This window comes from Salmo salar, chromosome ssa19 (assembly GCF_905237065.1).
Source record: "Salmo salar chromosome ssa19, Ssal_v3.1, whole genome shotgun sequence".
In the NCBI taxonomy this organism is placed as follows: domain Eukaryota; kingdom Metazoa; phylum Chordata; class Actinopteri; order Salmoniformes; family Salmonidae; genus Salmo; species Salmo salar.
In genome coordinates this window covers 2,889,787-2,915,716 of record NC_059460.1, presented here as the reverse complement: position 1 = coordinate 2,915,716, position 25,930 = coordinate 2,889,787, and the positions used below count along the sequence as shown (strand labels likewise).

Here is a 25,930-nt window from a genome sequence, read left to right as displayed (position 1 = left end):
AATATAGACTGCCACTGGCTGAAGGAGAAGATGATCTGGTAAATTAAGGGTGTGTTGCTAATTTAATCTAGGAAGCTAGCTAGCTTCTTTGCAAAAATCTGGCCTAGAATTCGTAGCACATTGTAAATATCTGACTGCTACTAGGTTACTATTATGTTCAAGACACAAGACCAAATGCATAAATAAGACAACAAATATTAGTTAAATAAAATATGGAACAGTAAATGAAAATGTTCAATATATCTTTCATTTTGGATCAAGAAAGCTAGTAGCCAGCTAGCTGACAGCAAATGTGTCAACTAGAGATGACGTGCAGGAGCTTGCAGGGATTTGTAGTGTTGCAGGATGTCTCATTTGATACGAATTAGCATTTGTCCGAGAGAGATTTACGCTTTTATCAAAACGTCACGCCAGGGAAAGCCTACATGAAACACAGACCTTGTTTGAAGTGGTTCTAAGATCCCCTTTGGGAAAAATGGATGGTGAAAAAACGTTCGGAACCATTTCCGTGTTTGACCACTAGGTTTTATGGGTATTATGACCTGTCCACAGTGGGGCTCTATGGGCAGTTTGTTGGGAGCCGGAATGTAAACCAGGAAATCCCCAGCAAAAGGAAGGACAGCTCTTACTATGTAAGCACAGAGGGGCCTGAAGGCGTGCGTGCCACACACGTACAGGTGAGTCTCATTGTACCTCTGCAGGAAGCGGATGTGATTGTAACAATCTGTCTGTAGGAGAGACACAACAGTATGGTTACTATCTATATAACATCAACCTAATCTTGAAGGCTAACACATTCGCTTGACTCCTTGATCAGGAATACATTATAATAACAACACCACAAAATTGTTATACTAGATAGGGCCATCTAATAAAGAGAGAGAGTCAGAAGCAGAGAGAGAGAGAGAGAGAGAGAGAGAGAGAGAGAGAGAGAGAGAGAGAGTTTGTATGTTGAGCAGCGGGTGCTACACGCCATTGGTTATACCTGATTGTCTTTTCCTTTGTTGAGACACTGCTTCTTCTGCTCTGCCGAAGCTTCCCAATCAATCTGCAAACATCGGGAGACAATAATGACCACTCAGTGGGAGCATGGGACAGTGTACCATGGCAATATTTCAATACTCCAGTGAATACTCCATTTTAATACTCCAGTTACTCCCATCAACTACATCATTGTGTTTTAATCTATTCTATTGGCCCGTGAGTAAACTTGCCCCCTACATTTAATCCAATACTCACACTGCAAAAAATGTACCTATAATAGGATTTACTGAATCTACTTAAGGCTATTATCAGCCTGTCCTGTTTAAAAGTTGTGAAAGAGAAAAAGATTTGTGAAGGAGAAAAAGATTTGTGAAATAGGGTTAGTTTTGCATACCGGACATATCGGTTATATGATATGTTGTGCTGTACCAGCTAACCAGTTAACCAGTTATAATACAATACAACTTTGTTGCCCATCGAAACGGAAAGTTAGCATCCTGGCTGGTACTCACCGTGAGATTGCCAGGTGTAGAGATGTTGGTGGTGTCCAGGGCGTAGAGAGCCCCCCTGGCCCCTACATACAGCACCCCATTGTCCTCCTCCAGTAGCAGTGTGCTGTAGTTCTGAGATGGGCTGCTGAACCGCTGGCAACCCAGCAAGCCTGAAAACAAACACACAAACTTACTGAGACTTTGGGGCAATTTTTCAAATGGTCAAATAAAGTCACAGAATGGTTTTGGTACTGGAAAAATCTATAATTACTATTACTACTGCTAAGCACATGTACAGTTGAAGTCGGAAGTTTACATAAAGTGAAGGTTGGAATCATTAAAACTCGTTTTTCAATCACTCCACAAATTTCTTGTTAACAAACTATAGTTTTGGCAAGTCAAGGACATCTACTTTTGGCATGACACAAGGAATTCTTCCAACAATTGTTTACAGACAGATTATTTAACTTATAATTCACTGTATCACAATTCCAGTTGACTCTGCCTTTAAACAGCTTTGAAAATTCCAGAAAATGATGTCATAGCTTTATAAGCTTCTGATAGGCTAATTGACATCATTTGAGTCAACGTGGACGTGTACCTGTGGATGTATTTCAAGGCCTACCTTCAAACTCAGTGCCTCTTTGCTTGACATCATGGGGAAATCAAAAGAAATCAGTCAAGACCACAGAAAAAAATTTTAGACCTCCACAAGTCTGGTTCATCCTTGGGAGCGATTTCCAAACACCTGAAGGTACCACGTTCATCTGTACAAACAATAGTACGCAAGTATAAACACCATGGGACCACACAGCTGTCATACCGCTCAGGAAGGAGATGCATTTTGTCTCCTAGAGATGAATGTACTTTGGTACGAAAAGTGCAAATCAATCCCAGAACAACAGCAAAGGACCTTGTGAAGATGCTGGAGGAAACGGGTACAAAAGTATGTATATCCACAGTACAATGAGTCCTATATCGACATAACCTGAAAGGCCGCTCATCAAGGAAGAAGCCACTGCTCCAAAACCGCCATAAAAAAGCCAGACTACGGTTTGCAACTGCACATGGGGACAAAGACCGTACTTTTTGGAGAAATGTCCTCTGGTCTGATGAAACAAAAACTGTTTGGCCATAATGACCATTGTTATGTTTGGAGGAACAAGGGGGAGGCTTGCAAGCCGAAGAACACCATCCCAACCATGAAGCACGGGGGTGGCAGCATCATGTTTTGGGGGTGCTTTGCTGCAGGAGGGACTGGTGCACTTCACAAAATAGCTGGCATCATGAGGGAGTAAAATTATGTGGATATATTGAAGCAACATCTCAAGACATCAGTCAGGAAGTTAAAGCTTGGTCGCAAATGGGTCTTCCAAATGGACAATGGCCCCAAGCATACTTCCAAAGTTGTGGCAAAATGGCTTAAGGACAGCAAAGTCAAGGTATTGGAGTGGCCATCACAAAGCCCTGACCTCCATCCTATGGAAAATGTGTGGACAGAACTGAAAAACCATGTGTGAGCAAGGAGGCCTACAAACCTGACTCAGTTACACCAGCTCTGTCAGGAGGAATGGTCCAAAATTCACCCAACTTATTGTGGGAAGGTTATGGCAGGCTACCCGAAACATTTGACCCAAGTTAAACATTTTAAAGGCAATGCTACCAACTACTAATTGAGTGTATGTAAACTTCTGACCCACTGGGAATGTGATGAAAGAAATAAAAGCTGAAATAAATCATTCTCTCTACTATTATTCTGACATTTCACATTCTTAAAATAAAGTGGTGATCCAAACTGACTTAAGACAGGGAATTTGTACTAGGATTAAATGTCAAGAATTGTGAAAAAATGACTTTAAATGTATTTGGCTAAGGTGTATGTAAACTTCCGACTTCAACTGGACATGCTTCCACTTTTCAGAATAAGAAAACATTATGTTGGGTCTGGTATTATTCCTGTATTAGGGATACGTCTTGCCTCATAGAATGAAACTGGCTGTACTTAAAGTTGTACTTAAAGTGATATAGCTGGAATATTATGCACATACTTTCTCTTTACAATGGTTTCTGTGACCCTATAGCAGGTTGTGTTTTCTACCAATTCTTTCTCTTTTCCGGTATTGTAACTCTGCCCCTATGCTCCACACACAGCTGCAGTTAAGACTCTCTATCAGAAGTGAAGGAGTGTAACAAATTGACTGAAACAAGCATTCCTCTGTCCCCAGTAAATCAATGGGCGGGACGAAATTTACATAAATTCCCTTATTACTGCGAGCAGCCTGGGACACTCTCCCATCAATTCACCAGAGAAAAGAGACGGGAGGAGGAAAGTAACAAAGGGGGAGAAAGAGGGGGAAAGGAGGAGGAGAGGAAAAAGAGGGGGAGGAGGATAGAGGAAGGAAAAGGAGGAGGACAAGGGGAGGAGAGGATAAAAGAGAGGAGGGTAGGATGTGTGCAATATTATTATACCCATCTGCACCACGCTGACTCACATTACTCTGTGTATTTTTCATTGTTCCTCCTCCCCCCTTCTGCCCATCCCTCCCTCTCCATCTCTCACTTATTCACGCTATCTCTGTCAGCTTCCATCTCCTTCTTAATCGCTCTCTCTCTTTCTATCCCGTATCCTCACTTTGGAATCTTGATCTTCAAACTCCATCAATTAACTTTCAGCGCTCCTATATCAAATGATTATCTTCTGTCTTATCACTAAATAAGACCACATCTTATTATTGCAGCAACCTAGATGAAAACAATGACCTCTTTTCACATCTCATAGGCAGGGCAGTTTGCCCCCATTTTAGACGTTCTGGACTGCTGATAAAATATTTAGTTTGATCAGTTGCCATGAATTAAGGGAAAAACAGAAAGGAATGAATGTGTAACCCTGTGTTGTTTGTCTGCTGTATTTTTTTCAAGGGATATGAAGCGCAGACACTGTACAATATGCACAACCCATAGAAACATGCAATGGTTTTGAGCAGGTGCTGTGCATATTCAGCAAAAAGAAAAGACTCATCGATTTGATGCTCCCATGAGGTATATTGAAACAATGTTTTGAGTCTTTGGTCTTCTAACAGTCAAAACATTGTTACAATAACACATACAGACACTTGAAAATATAGATTTGCAGGGTGCCAAGGCTTACTATACACACAGTAACGCCAGTCAGATTGATTCGGTTATTCTAATAGGGTTAAAGACATGCCCCGGTACTTTGGTGACTACTAAGTATTTTTTAAACCTCCCACTTTGGGCTGGATGTATCAATGTGTAGTTCATACATGCATAATCCTTATGCAGAATTATTGTCTTGCCTCAATTAGTCACAAAATCCCTAGTTTGAAAGCAATTGTTTTTCTGGGAGCTGTGCTGCGCTGTTTTCCCTACATTTTCCCCCATGTGAGCCAGGCCCTTAGCAATTCCAGTTCAACCAATGAGCTTCAGCCCCTCGCCATATGAGTGACAGCTAGCAAGATGCACATGGTGCACCCACAGCAGAGCGGGAGAGAGAGTAATGACATGGTGCACATATCTGCACCTATGTGACAGAGTACGCCATTTTCGGGAACCACTTTTGGCTCGTGAGCTCTACTTTCAGAACTACTGGCTGAAAAGTATACAAACGTATCGGAGAATCCCTTTAATAATGTAATTAAATGCATTACTGAAGTTTTGGACAAAAAAGTCAATACATCTCTGTGGACAGGTGCACAATTACAAATAACTCAACCACCCTCGCAGACTGCAATGGCTAAAATGAATTTGGGACTGCCAGTTACTACAACAAATACTTCATGTTGTTGTCACTGGTAAAGTAACTTTAATATGCTGTCAAACCTCTTTGAAGACCCCCTCCCCACACAAACAGTCTAAATAGTCTCTCAGGGATACAATGGTGATACTATGAGTAGTACCCATGACTATAACCAGACTGAGTCGGTGTCAACCCACTACCCACCCCCTATGTCTTGAGGGCACCAGGCAGCCAGGCAGGCAGAGAGCTAGGCAGCCAGGCAGGCAAAGAGCTAGGCAGCCAAGCAGGCAGAGAGACAGGCAGAGCCATGAGTGAGCCATGAGGATCTCTTCTCCACTCGCCAACTCAAAGGTCAGGACACACTGGGGGGGTTATGAGGAGAGGTAGGTGCAGTCATGACACAGCAGGACACCCAAACACAAACAGAACGACAGACGTGCGTGCACACAGACACAAATACACACAGGCGCAGAAAGACAGACAGACACACACTCACACTATAACTGTCCCTTTCTCAACAACCCAACTTGAACCCCACAGGAACGTTATGTTCAGTCTAAGATCATGTTATTTGCACAGTCACAATGACAGCCCATGGCAATGTAAAAACACATTTCATTTTTCACTTATTCTATGAGTCATCCAAGAGCGTGCACAAGAAGTGGCTTGGATTCTACATAAAATAAATAGTGGCAGACCATATGACGTAACATGCCACGCATGATGACAATGATGAGGATGACGCAAAATGGCCGCCACCCAAGGCAGTTGGGGGCGAAGATTCCTTGATGTCTGTCAGAAGCCTGACCAATGAGCTGCTCCGAAGGCAATGTCCTGAGGCCAAACATGCACACATGCCCACAATTGTCAAACTTTGGGTAACAATTAACTGTCATGCAAATGACCAAGGTAAATGTTGTAATTTATTTGTATTTTATTTCTTTTTTAAGCTTGTAATGTATCATAATGCATCTTTGAAAATGACCTATGACATACCTAATCAATACAGCACAGCTTTGGTGACACCCTGTCTCAAAAACAAATGGTTTTGACAGCTTGGAACTTTTGGAATTGGTGCTCCTCCTCCGCCTTTCTGCACGTAAAAAATGTAAAACGTTTATTGGGTAAATCTACTTGGAAATAAAGTTCAATCCCCCCTCCTACAATGAACGTATTAAAATGATTATGACAAGAAAAACCAAGGTCGGTTACACAATTATACAATAATTGTGACAGCCCTACACTTAAGTATTAGGAAGGCCCGCCTTCTCCTGACTACGCAAAAAACTAGAATCTATTAAGCATAGCTCCAGTCTTCGAGGGTCACAGTCCTGCTGATTTCATCTATGCCTTTTACATTAACTAGCAGCTAGCTTCCACCTGGGAAACAATACGTGCACTTTCCAGACATCATGTACCCATTCTAGGGACAAACCAGCAGGACTGGGAAACTTGTGGGCCTGAGTTGTGCACTTCTGATGTAGAGAGAGAGAGAGAGAGAGAGAACGAGAGAGAGCGAGAGAGGGCGAGAGAGGGCGAGAGAGAGCGAGAGAGAGAGTACAGGATAGGCAGAGACCAAGAGAGAAAGACAGGTAGAGAGAGGGAGAGAGAAAGAGACATATATTGGCTTGTGGTTCCTGCTCTAAACCCACAGCACAAGCTGCACATTGGGCTCTGTTAATCGATGATGAGAATCCACAAAGCATGCCAGTTGAATCTGAGCTGACAGGGCGGTTTCTATTTAACATTGTGGAATGCACCCTGTGTGTACACTGAACATACACACTTTGCACCTATGCCATTTCACCTGACTCAAAGCTCTTTCAGTATCTGTCTGTCTGTGTGTGTGTGTGTGTGTGTGTGTGTGTGTGTGTGTGTGTGTGTGTGTGTGTGTGTGTGTGTGTGTGTGTGTGTGTGTGTGTGTGTGTGTGTGTGTGTGTGTGTGTGTGTGTGTGAGAGTGAGTGTGAGTGAGCCTTGGGGTAAATTGAGCCAATGGCAAATTTATCAAATTGAAGTGTTTTCTTCCCAGGCGTAACGCAAGGCATTATTACTGGGATATGAGGTAACAACAGAGTCTGGCCCATGCTAAAAGTGTTTCAAAAAAAGTACAAAGTGTTTATTAGGTCCTAAGCCTGTGTTAGAAAATGCTTAAAATGCTTAAAAGACAAAAAGCGATTGTGATTGTGTTGAAGTGTGTTTAGGAAATAAAGATAGACATGATATAAAAAAGCAGTGTTAATACTTAATTCAGTACAGAAATGTGTAGGAGGCTTAACTTGCCCTGTCCCTTGGCACAGCTTACCCCACGCTCGGGGTAAGTTGTGCCAAGAGAATACTTTAAGACAAGCTATGTTTTATAAAATGGAATGTTTACATGAATTCTGATTATTTCTAAGCATACACAATATTCTTTTTTATCATTTTTATTAATTTAGGGGTAGATCAGCTTTAATATTGCAGATAGATTGTAGCTTCCACCAATGTAATTGTCTGCATCACTTCCAATCCCCCATATAGTTTTTTGTATATATTTTCCTATATTATTTTCCCCTAACCCTACCATCCCTCCCCAAATTCTACTTCCAGCGTATACAGATGAAGTCGGAAGTGTACATACACTTTAGCCAAATACATTTAAACTGAGTTTTTCACAATTCCTGACATTTAATCCAAGTACAAATTCCCTGTCTTAGGTCAGTTAGGATCACCACTTTATTTTAAGAATGTGAAATGTCAGTATAATAGTAGAGAGAACTATTTATTTCAGCTTTTATTTCTTTCATCACATTCCCAGTGGGTCAGAAGTTTACATACACTCAATTAGTATTTGGTAGCATTGCCTTTAAATTGTTTAACTTGGGTCAAACGTTTCGGGTAGCCTTCCACAACCTTCCAACAATAAGTTGGGTCAATTTTGGCCCGTTCCTCCTGACAGAGCTGGTGTAACTGAGTCAGGTTTGTAGGCCTCCTTGCTCGCACACGCTTTCTCAGTTCTGCCCACAAATGTTCTATAGGATGGAGGTCAGGGCTTTGTGTTGGCCACTCCAATACCTTGACTTTGTTTTCCTTAAGCCATTTTGCCATAATTTTGGAAGTATGCTTGGGGTCATTGTCCATTTGGAAGACCCATTGGCGACCAAGCTTTAACTTCCTGACTGATGTCTTGAGATGTTGCTTCAATATATCCACATCATTTTCCTCAGTGCGTCACGGTTTGAACGGTGTTCTTTGGCTTGCAAGCCTCCCCCTTGTTCCTCCAAACATAACAATGGTCATTACGGCCAAACAGTTATATTTTTGTATCATCAGACCAGAGGACATTTCTCCAAAAGGTATGATCTTTGTCCTCATGTGCAGTTGCAAACCGTAGTCTGGCTTTTTTATGGCGGTTTTGGAGCAGTGGCTTCTTCCTTGATGAGCGGCCTTTCAGGTTATGACGATATAGGACTCGTTTTACTGTGGATATAGATACTTTTGTATCTGTTTCCTCCAGCATCTTCACAAGGTCCTTTGCTGTTGTTCTGGGATTGATTTGCACTTTTCGCACCAAAGTACGTTCATCTCTAGGAGACAGAACGCGTCTCCTTCCTGAGCGGTATGACAGCTGTGTGGTCCCATGGTGTTTATACTTGCGTACTATTGTTTGTACAGATGAACGTGGTACCTTCAGGTGTTTGGAAATTGCTCCCAAGGATGAACCAGACTTGTGGAGGTCTACAATTTTTTTTCTGAGGTCTTGGCTGATTTCTTTTGGTTTTCCCATGATGTCAAGCAAAGAGGCACTGAGTTTGAAGGTAGGCCTTGAAATACATCCACAGGTACACGTCCAATTGACTCAAATGATGTCAATTAGCCTATAAGAAGCTTCTAAAGCTATGACATAATTTTCTGGAATTTTCGAAGCTGTTTAAAGGCACAGTAAACTTAGTGTATGTAAACTTCTGACCCACTGGAATTGTGATACAGTGAATTATAAGTGAAATAATCTGTCTGTAAACAATTGTTGGAAAAATTACTTGTGTCATGCACAAAGTAGATGTCCTAACTGACTTGCCAAAACTATAGTTTGTTAACAAGACATTTGTGGAGTGATTGAGAAATGAGTTTTAATGACTCCAACCTAAGTGTATGTAAACTTCCGAATTCAACTGTACATACTATATACATTTTACAGACACAGTATATTTTACATTATAAACTGGGTGGTTCGAGCCCTAAATGCTGATAGCCGTGGTATATCAGACCATATACCACGGGTATGACAAAACATGTATTTTTACTGTTTTAATTATGTTGGTAACCAGTTTATAATAGTAATAAGGCACCTCGGGGATTTTTGGTATATGGCCAATATACCACGGGCAAGGGCTGTATCCAGGCACTCCGTGTTGCGTCATATGCCACACACCCTCATGCCTTATTGCTTTAATAGTTATCTTTTGTTTGTTTTTAGTCCCAGCGTTCAGCTCCACTCAACCCCTCCCATCTATCTCTGAACACCATCCAGTCTTGATTTCTAGTTGCCATATATTTTTTAACTGTGCTGTGATGTTTCACAAAAGTTCTGAACCTTTCTATTCTCATAGATTCTACATATTATACATAAAACATTTTTTTTTTTGTTGCTAAGAGTATTATTATATTATTGATCGATTGACTCTGACTTTTTAAATCACCCAGCAGCGCTATTTGCAGAGTTAGCTCCAGGTAAATCTGCAATTCTTAAGCCATTCCTGACCCTGCGACGAAAAACAAGCTACATGTGGATAGTACCAAAACGAATGATCGAATAATTCTGTCTCTTTGCAGAAAAATCTGCAGAACTGGGATGGTCGTAACCCCCATATGTAGACATCTTTGTTGGAAAGAATACTGTATTTCCCTTGTTGGATTGATGCTGTATATAAAAAAATGGCTCAACTTACCCCACACTCCCTTCCATGTGCTGGAGGGACAACAGTTTCAATAATTTTCAAGTTTTATTGTCATATGACTTAACCACTGTAGACACTGGTGAATACTGTCAGCTGTTGCTAAGTTGATCAATGATATATAAGCTACTATCCTGGTGTTGCAAGCACCATGCTCTACCAACGGACCTACAGAGGACCAACATTTCCTGTTTCCTATTTTCAAAAACCTCCAAAATGTCTGAAAATATCTGAAAATAGATTATTTGGACCAAAGGATCGGCATAGCTGCCTCAGTGGCTTAATTTCCTTAAGTGAATCCTCCCTTTGGGAACAGTTTACACACAGTCACCATAAACAAGACTGTTCTCTCTATCACTAGTGAAGTCTGTCATATTTACCATCACGCTTGTGATCTTTGGCAGTACTGTGGTTTTCACCTCATGCAGTGCTCGTGGTTGCCTGTATCAGTGTGACTGTGTATTTCGAATGTAAACTTTTACCGTGACTGTTTCGAATGATATTACAATGAAAGCAGTGCACGCACAGCAATAACAGAAAGCAGAGATCTTTATCTCACGGTGGTAAATCAAGCAAAACCTCCCAGTGAATGCATACAATATACTACTCCTATCCTGGTGTTATTTCAGGTACTGTATCTACGCAAAGTCTGTCGCTGCTCAGATCCTGTCAGAACCAAGCCCAGGGAACATCAGAGAAAGAGATAGATCAAAGCATCCGAGGATAACTCCAATACCTCTTTATTGTAACCAGAGGAATTTCACCTTAAAAGAAGCCATTTTCTGCAAACACTGACTGGTGAGAACAAATTGTAAAATGCTGTATACAACAACAAGAACGAAAGGCAGAGAGTTACTCTAGGGGCTGAGAGAGACAAAACATTTGTTTCCAGATTGAGTTTATGTTAACTCATTAGAATCTTTGTGAGTAATTTGTCCTTTATTCTGTACAAATTTTTAAATGATTTGTCTGTTCATCTCGACACAACAACTGACTTGAATAAATACATGTGAATTACAGGTCAACATTGCCATTTATTATTTATTTACCTTACTATTGCATAGGTTCATGCCTCAGGATTGGTATGCTAGTCTACATAAAATCTCCATAGACTACATAAAATCTCCCAACTGATGAAACTGCAATTTAAAAAATAAAATCCCCCAACTGATGAAACTGCAAGTTCAAGGAGATAATTTTTTTACATTTATTTTAACCCGTTTGTCCTCCCCAATTGGTAGTTACAGTCTTGTCCCATCGCTGCAACTCCTGTACGGTCTGTACGTTGATCCCGGGCTGCGGGAGCTATGTTGAGAATCTGAATCTGTAGTGACGCCTCTAACACTGCGATGCAGTGCCTTAGACCGCTGTGCCACTTGAGAGAAGAAAAAACGATTCTAAACCATGTCTAAATAATACACAGAAATCCATTACTATCAAGCCCTCCGCTGCCCTCTCCTCGTAGCAACAGTAGACAGATCTTACACATGCATCAATATTGCATGGTTCCATTACTTCAAGTCTGGTTGGCACCAGCAAAGAGAGCAGGACATGGGAGACAACCCCCTAGGTACACCCTTGAGTTCAGACTAGGGCTGTTGCAGTGACTGTATTACCGCCACACCGGCAGTAATGAGTCATGAGTGCAGTAAAATTCCATGTGACCGTTGAGTCACGGTAATCTCCTCTTATGCACTCTGGATATGCTTTGGAAGTACCCAACTTGCTAACAACCATCGGGTCCTACTCAGGGCTCTAGTGTCCCTCTAACCACTCTGACATCAATGCAAATCCAGTCAAAAATCACATCAAACACTTATCATCAAACCAGCACGTGCTTTTAAAACTCACATCACTGTGATGATCAGTTTGAAGAAAGAAGTTCAACAACAGGTTGAAACTGAGTGGAAAACATGGTCGTTGTGGATGTTGTTTCAAAGCCTAACACAAAACAAAATGGACAGTACTTTCTAAGGTGATGATTAATTCAAAACATCCATACACATAGGGTTATGAGCCCCAAAAAACAGAATTAAAATTACGATTGTTTATTTTAAAATTTTCTTTAACCTTTATTTAACATTGTGCCATTATACAATACATAGCCTACTGCATAGTACGAATGGCAGAAAAACAAAAATCTAAATAATTGGTACTCCAAAATACACCAAAATTAAACAAATTGAAGTAATCGCCTTTGAATGTGGACTGTATTATTATTCATGCTGGATGGACTGGTTACTTTATGCTATGGTCCAAAATGTCTATCCACGAGTCAGGGAGAGAACATATAGGCCTTGGCGATGCTGTTGGTTCATTGATTGTGTAGGGCGGCTTACAGAGTTAGCCTACAATTATAGTGAATTTGTATTTGATTTTGAATAGCCCATTAATAGGGCATTTTCATAATTAATTGGGTGACACATTACCTTTAGCTATACAGCATATCTCCCCAACAATGCTCTTCCATCTCCTCCTCTCTCTCCTTTATTCCTTTCTAGAGCACGCAGGGGGGCTGTCAACAGTTTAGTCACGCCTGCTTCCACTCCCCCTCTCTGGCGCTCGAGGGCGCCAGGCTGCCCATCATTGCGCACACCTGTCACCATCGTTACATGCATCGGCACTTCATTGGACTCACCTGGACTCCATAACTTTATTGATTGCCTCCTCTATATCTGTCTATTCCTCAGTTTGATACCCATGTCAGCATTAATGTCATTATGTTTCCCTTGTCCAGACGCTGTCTATGTTTTGTTTCATGTCTGTTATTTATTAAATATTCACTCCTTGTACTTGCTTCTCGTCTCCCAGCGTCTGTCCTCACAATGACGTACCGCATAGCCAGATCAATCTTTTGCATGAGAATAAACTGCTGACAAAAAGTCATGACCACCACAGCCCAAGTTCAGACCAGAGTCAGGCATTCATCTATCCACAGAGAGGGACACACACACACACACACACACACACACACACACACACACACACACACACACACACACACACACACACACACACACACACACACACACACACACACACACACACACACACACAAACAAACGCACAAACACAAGAACAAACACACACACTTATTTAAAATTACAGTATGTCAAATATGCCCTTTTTATCATGGTTATAAATTATTTCTCTGTTTTATTGCGAGTTAATGTACACCCACTCCTACAGACCAACTGTAAAACATAGTACAAATGAATGATCGCCCTCTCACCCAAACTGTGAAACATTATAAATCCACCCAGAGCGACACATACATTTATGCTCCTACTCTACCAGTGCCAGCACCAGCACCACCCACATAGCCCTTATTTCCATACACAGTAGTCAAGTGCCCGGTGGCCATTTTCCTCTAAGAGGTGCAACTCTCTGCACTCTCCATTCTTGCACTTGGGCATGTTTCTCCTAAGGGAAAATTACAGGGGGTGCATGCCCGTGCAGATTTTCGATGTGAGTAGAGATCATACATGCATGCACACACCCAAACGCACACACACACAACCCCCGGAGTCCGAATGTAGGTCAATGACTTAATTTTACAAGGATAAGGAGAAACTGTGAAAGACCGACTCTGTACCACACACTTCTATAATAAAAGACTATACCAAATTAGCAGTAGAGGCTTTCTGAACAAAAATGAACATGACATTAATATGGATCCCATAGGGACTCACTGATACTTATGCAACACACTATCTGGAATCCATTTCCCTGAATGGGTAACCCAGTGACATCCTACATTTTAGTGGTTTTATATTTCCTTTTTCTGTTGTGCACGCTCAAGCATTGCATGTGAAGTACACATCATACATTATATTAATACTACCTCAGGTGAGGAGCAACATAGCAAACAAAGATTTTTGAGTAAAATGCCCATTTAAACACCCTAAAAGTCCTGTCTATCTCTTATCTCTAACCATTTCTTTCCACTGCAATAGTCTGGTTTTGTGACTGCACCACAGCGCAGGCAGGCGAAGCACCCGGCTCTCTTCACTCCCCTCGTCTGTTAATAATATTCCTCCTCTCAAGACAGGAGTGGAGAGGATTGGAGAGCTGACAGCAGCCAGGTACAGTATAGTTGTATAGCCTGCCAGGGATGGGTGATCCCTCTGCAGTAGCTTCTGCTGCAGTAGGTCGAGAAAGAGAGGCTGAGCTGCTATGGGGGAGAGATTGCTGATGTGTATAAATGACGTACCCTAACCCTTCTTCGTTAAAATCATCTATTCAGCACTATTTCATTTTCAACAGTCACTGGACAGGGCTCCACTGTAGAGGGGTCCTCTTTTATGGGCGATGAGAGCTTCTGTCTATTCTCTATTGCTTCATTAGAGCTGCATGGTGAACTAAGTGAACTAGGACAGGACTTGAGAGAGAGGATTAACAACTCCCTGGAAGTAGGGGCTGGCTGTCTTCGGGGCCAACTTCCAAAACTGTGCCACTTGTTTAAAGTGAACAGGAGGGAGTTGGAACTGCCTTTATATTGAATCAGCACACTGAGTGGGATACTAGTATACCGTAGACATCCTATGAGTACAGCCAGGAGTTTTTCCAGGCCATGTGGCCTGACTAGAAAAAACTCCTAGGCCACAGCCTAGAACTCGGTCCCAGAGTTTTCCTGATGTCAGGTGTAGTCACATTTCCAGGACAACCTCCTGGCCCTACCTAGTGTACAGCAACCTGGAGCCTTGGTCTGGTCTTACCTTGGTAAAGCACCGTGGTCCTGGGGGTGACGTCAAGGACAGGGCCGAAGGGGAACCCCCATACCCCTGACAGGCTACAGAGGAGCAGCTGTAGGAAGGGGGGCAGCAGTGTGACGTGGTCCCCCATGTTTGCCAGGCTGACCTGGGTGCAGGTGGAGCCCTGGATGCTGTCACACACCTTGTTGCTTACACACACAAGAGTGATATTATCCTCTGTTGGGCTCAGCAGTGGTGGCTTCTAGGTCATCCTCTGTCTGTAGGAAGGCTCACTCTGCACAGAAGACAAAGAAGAAAAACAGATAGTATCCCACACTGTAGATGCCATTGTTTAGATGAGTGTGTGTGTGTGTGTGTGTGTGTGTGTGTGTGTGTGTGTGTGTGTGTGTGTGTGTGTGTGTGTGTGTGTGTGTGTGTGTGTGTGTGTGTGTGTGTGTGTGTGTGTGTGTGTGTGTACACATTTCCTGAGCCTGTTTGAATTTGTGTATAATCACACTGGTTCCAACATACGTCACCCCACGTTAGCTTAGGCCCAATAAGTACACAAAATGAGTCAAGATGCATTACATAAAACACCAATTAGTTGATGATGAAGAAGAATTGTTGTTTTCTCTAATATTCTGGAACATGGCTCCACTTCTCCACCTACTTATTAGCAGTGTGTGTTGGGAGGCTTGGCTTGGCAGGGTGATGGCTAATCTAGTGATTAGGCCCGATGCCATCAGATCAGTCTCCGCCTGGTGTGCCGCACTCTTGTGCTCTGTCACTGAATCATGTTCTCCTCCCCAACCTACAGTGTAAACACACCAGCGTCTCACCCATCTGACACTATATTGCGTCGCGTGTGGAAGGTGGCCCGGGCGATGACCGCCTATCTGTCATCACCGTGACGACAACATGGAAACTGCACATGGAAAGATAAACACATCTGCCTGAGCCATGTCACGCCTGGATCATAACACGCATGAACAATTAGAAAGGGTAGAACAAAAAAGCACGAAAAGAATGTCCTCTGAAACGCTTTGGAAAATTGCTCAAATCTGACCAAAACATCTTTTCACATGTATTTGTTGCTCAAACATTTTAAATGTATTAACTGTTGACATGGACTGAAAATATTTTTAAGGGTTTTATCTGTAGAAGTGCTCGGTTGCATGTTACTTTTTTAGCACTGCTGCTGTAGGCTACTTCCCATGAGAGTCTGTGACTAGTTTCCGACAAATTTACCTCAGTTGCCTCCCTGTTCAGAAAGCCCAGTTATATTGATTGATGGCCTACAGAATGTGAAAAGATATAAAACGGAGTTATAGTCTCTCTGGATATGGCCATCTGTCAGGCAAGACATAATGATATGAAAGATATTATCCAGCCTGAGATTTCTACAGATGGCCAAGGAATATGCTCCAATTACCCAAGTGTCTCATATAATCCTTGCTTTACTGTAGCTATGAAAAGATAATATCACCATAATACTAAAAGCTTAAAAACCCCAGCAAATAAGCATTTTCTCTAATATACCCCTAATTTGGTAGAGTTTCCAGAGTTTCTTCAAACTGAAATATTAACTCCGTAGAGTCTATTGACGCACTGGTGCGTCAATCTAAGTAAAATAACAAAAAAATATCCAGCAAAATCTGTCAATTAATTTGCATGGGCTGCATCTCAAACCACCACATCCGCCTATAGCGAGCTACAGCGGTGTTTATCAGACCATGAGACATCCCGAAAATAGGTATTCTCACGAAAATGACTGAAGCGTCCGAACGGTTTGCCCACTCTATGAAATGATGAGACTCCTACGAACACGATGGTGGTCTCTGTTTTGCTCTACGACCCCCACAAGCTCCAAAGGACTCAAGGGAAATCGGTACTGTCGATGTACCAACTTCTGTTTGCAGCATCAGAAGCGTTTTGACTACAAACTAATGTGACCCAACTGTGGAAAGAACACAGTGGTGTTCTCCATTTTTCTCTACCACCCCCACAAGTGTCATGTGACTCATCTGAAGGTACCAGATAAAACAGAATTATGGCAGTATGGAGGTAGTTTTGTGTCTACCCAAAAAAGGGGGTTAAATATGTGTAAAAAACATATATATATACAGTACCAGTCAAAAGTTTGGACACACCTACTCATTCAAGGGTTTTTCTTTATTTTTACTAAAAAAGTGTTAAACAAATCAAAATATATTTTAGATTTGAGATTCTTCAAACTAGCCAACCTTTGCCTTGATGACAGCTTTACACACTCTTGGCATTCTTTCAATCAGCTTCACCTGGAATGCTATTCCAACAGTCTTGAAGGAGTTCCCACATATGCTGAGCACTTGTTGGCTGCTTTTCCTTGACTCTGCTGTCCAACTCATCCCAAACCATCTCAATTCGGTTGAGGTCAGGTGATTATGCAGGCCAGGTGATCTGATGCAGCACTCCATCACTCTCCTTCTTGGTAAAATATGCCTTACACAGCCTGGAGGTGTGTTGGGTCATTGTCCTGTAGAAAAACAGATGATAGTCCCTCTAAGCACAAACCAGATGGGATGGCGTATTGCTGCAGAACGCTGTCGTAGCCATGCTGGTTAAGTGTGCCTTGAATTCTAAATAAATCACTGACAGTGTCACCAGCAAAGCACCCTCACAGCATCACACCTCCTCCTCCATGCTTCACGGTGGGAACCACACATGCGGAGATCATCCGTTCACCTACTCTGCGTCTCACAAAGACAAGGCGGTTGGAACCAAAAATCTCACATTTGGACTCATCAGACCAAAGGACAGATTTCCACCGTTCTAATGTCCATTGCTCGTGTTTCTTGGCCCAAGCAAGTCTCTTCTTATTATTGGTGTCCTTTAGTAGTGCTTTCTTTGCAGCAATTTGACCATTACGGCCTGAAAGCCGCGAACACTGGCACCCTCATAGATATCATCCTAACCAACGTGCCCTCTAAATACACCTCTGCTGTTTTCAACCAAGATCTCAGCGATCACTGCCTCATTGCCTGCAGCCGTAATGGGTCAGCGGTCAAACGACCTCCACTCATCACTGTCAAACGCTCCCTGAAACATTTCAACGAGCAAGCCTTTCTAATCGACCTGGCCCTGGTATCCTGGAAGGATATTGACCTCATCACGTCAGTAGAGGATTCCTGGTTATTTTTTTTAAATGCCTTCCTCTCCATCTTAAATAAGCATGCCCCTTTCAAGAAATTTAGAACCAGGAACAGATATAGCCCTTGGTTCTCCCCAGACCTGACTGCCCTTAACCAACACAAAAATATCCTGTGGCGTTCTGCATTAGCATCGAACTGCCCCCGCGATATGCAACTTTTTAGGGAAGTTAGAAACCAATACACACAGGCAGTTAGAAACGCCAAGGCTAGCTTTTTCAAACAGAAATTCGCTTCGTGCAACTCCAACTCTAAAAAGTTCTGGGACATTGTAAAGTCCATGGAGAATAAGAACACCTCCTCCCAACTGCCCACTGCACTGAGGATAGGAAACTCTGTCACCACCGATAAGCCCACTATAATTGAGAATTTCAATAAGCATTTTTCTACGGCTGGCCATGCTTTCCACCTAACTACCCCTACTGCATTCAACAGCACTGCACCCCCCACAGCTACTCGCCCAAGCCTCCCCATTTCTCCTTCTCCCAAATCCATTCAGCTGATGTTCTGAAAGAGCTGCAAAATCTGGACCCCTACAAATCAGCTGGGCTTGACAATCTGGACCCTTTCTTTCTAAAATTATCTGCCGAAATTATTGCAACCCCTATTACTAGCCTGTTCAACCTCTCTTTCGTGTCGTCTGAGATTCCCATAGATTGGAAAGCAGCTGCTGTCATCCCCCTCTTCAAAGGAGGTGACACTCTTGACCCAAATTGCTACAGACCTATATCCATCCTACCCTGCCTTTCTAAGGTCTTCGAAAGCCAAGTCAACAAACAGATTACCGACCATTTTGAATCCCACCGCACCCTCTCCGCTATGCAATCTGGTTTCAGAGCTGGTCATGGGTGCACCTCAGCCACGCTCAAGGTCCTAAACGACATCGTAACCGCCATCGATAAGAAACAATACTGTGCTGCCGTATTCATTGACCTGGCCAAAGCTTTTGACTCTGTTAATCACCACATCCTCATCGGCAGTCTCAGTAGCCTTGGTTTCTCAAACGATTGCGTCGCCTGGTTCACCAACTACTTCTCTGACAGAGTTCAGTGTGTCAAATCGGAGGGCCTACTGTCTGGACCTCTGGCAGTCTCTATGGGGGTACCACAGGGTTCAATTCTTGGGCCAACTCTTTTCTCTGTATACATAAATGATGTCGCTCTTGCTGCTGGTGAATCTCTGATCCACCTCTACGCAGACGACACCATTCTGTACACTTCTGGCCCTTCTTTGGACACTGTGTTAACAACCCTCCAGACGAGCTTCAATGCCATTCAACTCTCCTTCCGTGGTCTCCAACTGCTCCTAAACACAAGTAAAACTAAATGCATGCTCTTCAACCGATCGCTGCCTGCACCTGCCCGCCTGTCCAGCATCACTTCTCTGGACGGTTCTAACTTAGAATTTGTGGACAACTACAAATACCTAGGTGTCTGGTTAGACTGTAAACTCTCCTTCCAGACTCACATCAATCATCTCCAATCCAAAGTGAAATCTCGAACTGGCTTCCTATTTCGCAACAAAGCATCCTTCACTCATGCTGCCAAACATACCCTCGTAAAACTGACCATCCTACCAATCCTCGACTTCGGCGATGTCATTTACAAAATAGCTTCCAATACCCTACTCAACAAGCTGGATGCAGTCTATCACAGTGCCATCCGTTTTGTCACCAAAGCCCCATATACTACCCAACACTGCGACCTGTACGCTCTCGTTGGCTGGCCTTCGCTTCATAATCGTCGCCAAACACATTGGCTCCAGGTCATCTACAAGACCCTGCTCGTTAAAGTCCCCACTTATCTCCGCTCACTGGTCACCATAGCAGCACCCACCTGTAGCACGCGCTCCAGCAGGTATATCTCTCTGGTCACCCCTAAAGCCAACTCCTCCTTTGGTCGTCTCTCCTTCCAGTTCTCTGCTGCCAATGACTGGAACGAACTACAAAAATCTCTGAAACTGGAAACACTTATCTCCCTCACTAGCTTTAAGCACCAGCTGTCAGAGCAGCTCACAGATCACTGCACCTGTACATAGCCCATCTATAATTTAGCCCAAACTACTACCTCTTCCCCTACTGTATTTATTTATTTTATTTATTTTGCTCCTTTGCACCATATTATTTATATTTTATCTCTGAACTTTCTTCAAACTACAAATCTACCATTCCAGTGTTTTTCTTGCTATACTTTATTTACTTTGCCACCATGGCATTTTTTTGCCTTTACCTCCCTTATCTCACATCATTTGCTCACATTGTATATAGTCTTATTTTTTTTTCTACTGCATCATTGATTGTATGTTGTTTTACTCCATGTGTAACTCTGTGTTTTTGTATGTTGTCGAACTGCTTTGCTTTATCTTGGCCAGGTCGCAATTGTAAATGAGAACTTGTTCTCAACTTGCCTACCTGGTTAAATAAAGGTGAAATAAAATAAAATAAATAAAAATTCATGCAGTCTCCTCTGAACAGTTGATGTTGAAATGTGTCTGTTACTTTAACTCTGTGAAGCATTTAATTGGGCTGCAATTTCTGAGGCTGGTAACTCTAATGAACTTATCCTTTGCAGCAGCGGTAACTTTGGGTCTTCCATTCCGGTGGCGGCCCTCATGAACACCAGTTTCATCATAACGCTTGATGGTTTATGCCACTGCAATTGAAGAAACTTTTAAAGTTCTTGACATTTTTCGGATTGACTGACCTTCATGTCTTAAATGAATGATGGACTGTCGTTTCTTGCTGTTCTTGCCATAATATGGACTTGGTCTTTTATTAAATATCAGTGATACTATCAAGTGTGCGGTTTCCTTTTTCCTTCATCTTGTTCAATTGTTGCCATGCACCTGCAATTAAGATTGCTCAGATGTGCGAGTGCCTTTTGAATTTTATATTTGAGATTCTTCAAAGTAGCCACCTTTTGCTCTGATGACAGCTTTGCACACTCTTGGCATTCTCTCAACCAGCTTCATGAGGTAGTCACCTGGAAAGCATATCAATTAACAGGTGTGCCTTGTTTAAAGTTAATTTGTGGAATTTCTTTCTTTCTTAATGCGTTTGAGCCAATGAGTTGTGTTGTGACAAGGTAGGGGTGGTATACAGAAGACAGCCCTATTTAATAAGCTTTACGTATTGGCCTCACGGCCCTCGTCAGAGTCCTTCAGGGATGCGTAAAGCTTATTAAATATCAGTGATACTGTCAAGAGCAGTGTGCGGTTTCCTTTTTCCTTCAAGTATCTCAAATATAAAATATATTATGACTTGTTTAACACTTTTTTGGTTATTACATGATTTCATATGTGTTGTTTTTTAGTTTTGATGCCTTCACTATTATTCTACAATGTAGATAATAGTTTAAATGTAATTTTTTTACCTTTATTTAGGCTACCTGCCACCTAGTGGTTACCTGCTGCCTAAAGAAAAACCCTGGAATGAGTAGGTGTGTCCAAACTTTTGATTGGTACTGTATACATATTTCCTGAGCTCTTATATCTCCTACATATAGGACAGACCCTTCAAAACCATATTCCTTATGATAAATGTTTTGTCTTTTTTGCCATTTATTCATTTATTATTCAATGTGTTTCTACTATAGTAGTTATTAAAGGCAAAATTCAATATTTTATCAAAAACATTTTTTATTCAAAAAATTACACCTAAAGGAGACCTAAAATCAAATAGGTAAATTATCCATGGTATGACCATTTTACAACAATTCCACATGTCAGCTTAGAAGTCAGGGAGAAGTCATGGCGAGTGTAGAGAGTATAGAGATATTGTTATCCACGTCGGCACCAACGATGTTAGGATGAAACAGTCAGAGGTCACCAAGCGCAACATAGCTTCAGCGTGTAAATCAGCTAGAAAGATGTGTCGGCATCGAGTAATTGTCTCTGGCCCCCTCCCAGTTAGGGGGAATGATGAGCTCTACAGCAGAGTCTCACAACTCAATCGCTGGTTGAAAACTGTGTTCTGCCCCTCCCAAAAGATAGAATTTGTAGATAATTGGCCCTCTTTCTGGGACTCACCCACAAACAGGACCAAGCCTGGCCTGTTGAGGAGTGACGGACTCCATCCTAGCTGGAGGGGTGCTCTCATCTTATCTACGAACATAGACAGGGCTCTAACTCCTCTAGCTCCACAATGAAATAGGGTGCAGGCCAGGCAGCAGGCTGTTAGCCAGCCTGCTAGTTTAGTGGAGTCTGCCACTAGCACAGTCAGTGTAGTCAGCTCAGCTTTCCCCATTGAGACCGTGTCTGTGCCTCGATCTAGGTTGGGCAAAATTAAAGATGGCGGTGGTCGCTTTAGCAATCTCACTAGTATAAAGACCTCCTCCATTCCTGCCATTATTAAAAGAGATTGTGATACCTCACATCTCAAAATTGGGTTACTTAATGTTAGATCCCTCACTTCCAAGGCAGTTATAGTCAATGAACTAATCACTGATCATAATCTTGATGTGATTGGCCTGACTGAAAAATGGCTTAAGCCTGATGAATTTACTGTGTTAAATGAGGCCTCACCCCCTGGTTACACTAGTGACCATACCCCCCGTGCATCCGGCAAAGGCGGAGGTGTTGCTAACATTTATGATAGCAAATTTCAATTTACAAAAAAAAACCAATGACGTTTTCGTCTTTTGAGCTTCTAGTCATGAAATCTATGCAGCCTACTCAATCACTTTTTATAGCTACTGTTTACAGGCCTCCTGGGCCATATGCAGTATTCCTCACTGAGTTCCCTGAATTCCTATCGGATCTTGTAGTCATAGCAGATAATATTCTAATTTTTGGTGACTTTAACATTCACATGGAAAAGTCCACAGACCCACTCCAAAAGGCTTTCGGAGCCATCATCGACTCAGTGGGTTTTGTCCAACATGTCTCTGGACCTACTCACTGCCACAGTCATACTCTGGACCTAGTTTTGTCCCATGGAATAAATGTTGTGGATCTAAATGTTTTTCCTCATAATCCTGGACTATCGGACCACCATTTTATTACGTTTGCAATTGCAACAAATAATCTGCTCAGACCCCAACCAAGGAGCATTAAAAGTCGTGCTATAAATTCTCAGACAACCCAAAGATTCCTTGATGCCCTTCCAGACTGCCTCTGCCTACCCAAGGACGTCAGAGGACAAAAATCAGTTAACCACCTAACCGAGGAACTCAATTTAACCTTGCGCAATACCCTAGATGCAGTTGCACCCCTAAAAACTAAAAACATCTGTCATAAGAAACTAGCTCCCTGGTGTACAGAAAATACACGAGCTCTGAAGCAAGCTTCCAGAAAATTGGAACGGAAATGGCGCCACAACAAACTGGAAGTCTTCCGACTAGCTTGGAAAGACAGTACCGTGCAGTATCGAAGAGCCCTTACTGCTGCTCGATCATCCTATTTTTCCAACTTAATTGAGGAAAATAAGAACAATCCGAAATTTCTTTTTGATACTGTCGCAAAGCTAACTAAAAAGCAGCCTTCGCAAATGGAGGATGGCTTTCACTTCAGCAGTAATAAATTTATGAACTTCTTTGAGGAAAAGATCATGATCATTAGAAAGCAAATTACAGACTCCTCTTTAAATCTGGGTATTCCTCCAAAGCTCCATTGTCCTGAGTCTGCACAACTCTGCCAGGACCTAGGATCAAGGGAGATACTAAAGTGTTTTAGTACTATATCTCTTGACGCAATGATGAAAATAATCATGGCCTCCAAACCCTCAAGCTGCATACTGGACCCTATTCCAACGAAACTACTGAAAGAGCTGCTTCCTGTGCTTGGCCCTCCTATGTTGAACATAATAAACGTCTCTCTATCCACCGGATGTGTACCAAGCTCACTAAAAGTGGCAGTAATAAAGCCTCTCTTGAAAAAGCCGAATCTTGATCCAGAAATTTAAAAAAACTATCGGCCTATATCGAATCTTCCATTCCTCTCAAACATTTTAGAAAAAGCTGTTGCACAGCAACTCACTGCCTTCCTGAAGACAAACAATGTATACGAAACGCTTCAGTCTGGTTTTAGACCCCATCATAGCACTGAGACTGCACTTGTGAAGGTGGTAAATGACCTTTTAATGACGTCAGACCGAGGCTCTGCATCTGTCCTCGTGCTCCTAGATCTTAGTGCCGCTTTTGATACCATCGATCACCACATTCTTTTGGAGAGATTGGAAACCCAAATTGGTCTACATGGACAAGTTCTGGCCTGGTTTAGATCTTATCTGTCGGAAAGATATCAGTTTATCTCTGTGAATGGTTTGTCCTCTGACAAATCAATTGTAAATTTCGGTGTTCCTCAAGGTTCCGTTTTAGGACCACTATTGTTTTCACTATATATTTTACCTCTTGGGGATGTCATTCGAAAACATAATGTTAAATTTCACTGCTATGCGGACGACACACAGCTATACATTTCAATGAAACATGGTGAAGCCCCAAAATTGCCCTCGCTAGAAGCCTGTGTTTCAGACATAAAGAAGTGGATGGCTGCAAACTTTCTACTTTTAAACTCGGACAAAACAGAGATGCTTGTTCTAGGTCCCAAGAAACAAAGAGATCTTCTGTTGAATCTGACAATTAATCTGGATGGTTGTACAGTCGTCTCAAATAAAACTGTGAAGGACCTCGGCGTTACTCTGGACCCTGATCTCTCTTTTGAAGAACATATCAAGACTGTTTCAAGGACAGCTTTTTTCCATCTACGTAACATTGCAAAAATCAGAAATTTTCTGTCCAAAAATGACGCAGAAAAATTAATCCATGCTTTTGTTACTTCTAGGCTGGACTACTGCAATGCTCTACTTTCCGGCTACCCGGATAAAGCACTAAATAAACTTCAGTTAGTGCTAAATACGGCTGCTAGAATCCTGACTAGAACCAAAAAATTTGATCATATTACTCCAGTGCTAGCCTCCCTACACTGGCTTCCTGTTAAGGCAAGGGCTGATTTCAAGGTTTTACTGCTAACCTACAAAGCATTACATGGGCTTGCTCCTACCTATCTTTCCGATTTGGTCCTGCCGTACATACCTACACGTACGCTACGGTCACAAGACGCAGGCCTCCTAATTGTCCCTAGAATTTCTAAGCAAACGGCTGGAGGTAGGGCTTTCTCCTATAGATCTCCATTTTTATGGAATGGTCTGCCTACCAATGTGAGAGACGCAGACTCAGTCTCAACCTTTAAGTCTTTACTGAAGACTTATCTCTTCAGTAGGTCCTATGATTAAGTATAGTCTGGCCCAGGAGTGTGAAGAGGAACGGAAAGGCTGGAGCAACGAACCGCCCTTGCTGTCTCTGCCTTGCCGGTTCCCCTCTTTCCACTGGGATTCTCTGCCTCTAACCCTTTTACAGGGGCTGAGTCACTGGCCTACTGGTGTTCTTCCATGCCGTCCATGGGAGGGGTGCGTCACTTGAGTGGGTTGAGTCACTGACGTGGTCTTCCTGTCTGGGTTGGCGCCCCCCCTTGGGTTGTGCCATGGCGGAGATCGTTGTGGGCTATACTCGGCCTTGTCTTAGGACGGTAAGTTGGTGGTTGGAGACATCCCTCTAGTGGTGTGGGGGCTGTGCTTTGGCAAAGTGGGTGGGGTTATATCCTGCCTGTTTGGCCCTGTCCGGGGTATCATCGGATGGGGCCACAGTGTCTTCTGATCCCTCCTGTCTCAGCCTCCAGTATTTATGCTGCAGTAGTTTATGTGTCGGGGGCTAGGGTCAGTCTGTTACATCTGGAGTATTTCTCTTGTCTTATCCTGTGTCCTGTGTGTATTTAAATATGCTCTCTCTAATTCTCTCTTTCTCTCTTTCTGTCTTTCTCTCGGAGGACCTGAGCCCTAGGACCATGCCTCAGGACTACCTGGTATGATGACTCCTTGCTGTCCCCAGT

The 25,930-nt window shown here is 42.5% G+C and overlaps 1 protein-coding gene across 1 annotated transcript in view; it reads right to left on the bottom strand.

Annotated features, from left to right (window-relative positions):
- The window catches only part of LOC106578306 (semaphorin-4G), an 81,582-nt gene that overhangs the window by 34,974 nt on the left and 20,678 nt on the right, over positions 1-25,930 (bottom strand). Inside the window, exons 2-5 of the mRNA XM_014156988.2 lie at positions 14,883-15,153; positions 1,497-1,645; positions 986-1,048; positions 630-728 (exon numbers count right to left, since the gene is read on the bottom strand). Of these exons, the coding sequence (XP_014012463.2) occupies positions 630-728; positions 986-1,048; positions 1,497-1,645; positions 14,883-15,009 (438 nt within the window). The 5' untranslated portion in view covers positions 15,010-15,153. The remainder of the gene's footprint in view (positions 1-629; positions 729-985; positions 1,049-1,496; positions 1,646-14,882; positions 15,154-25,930) is intronic.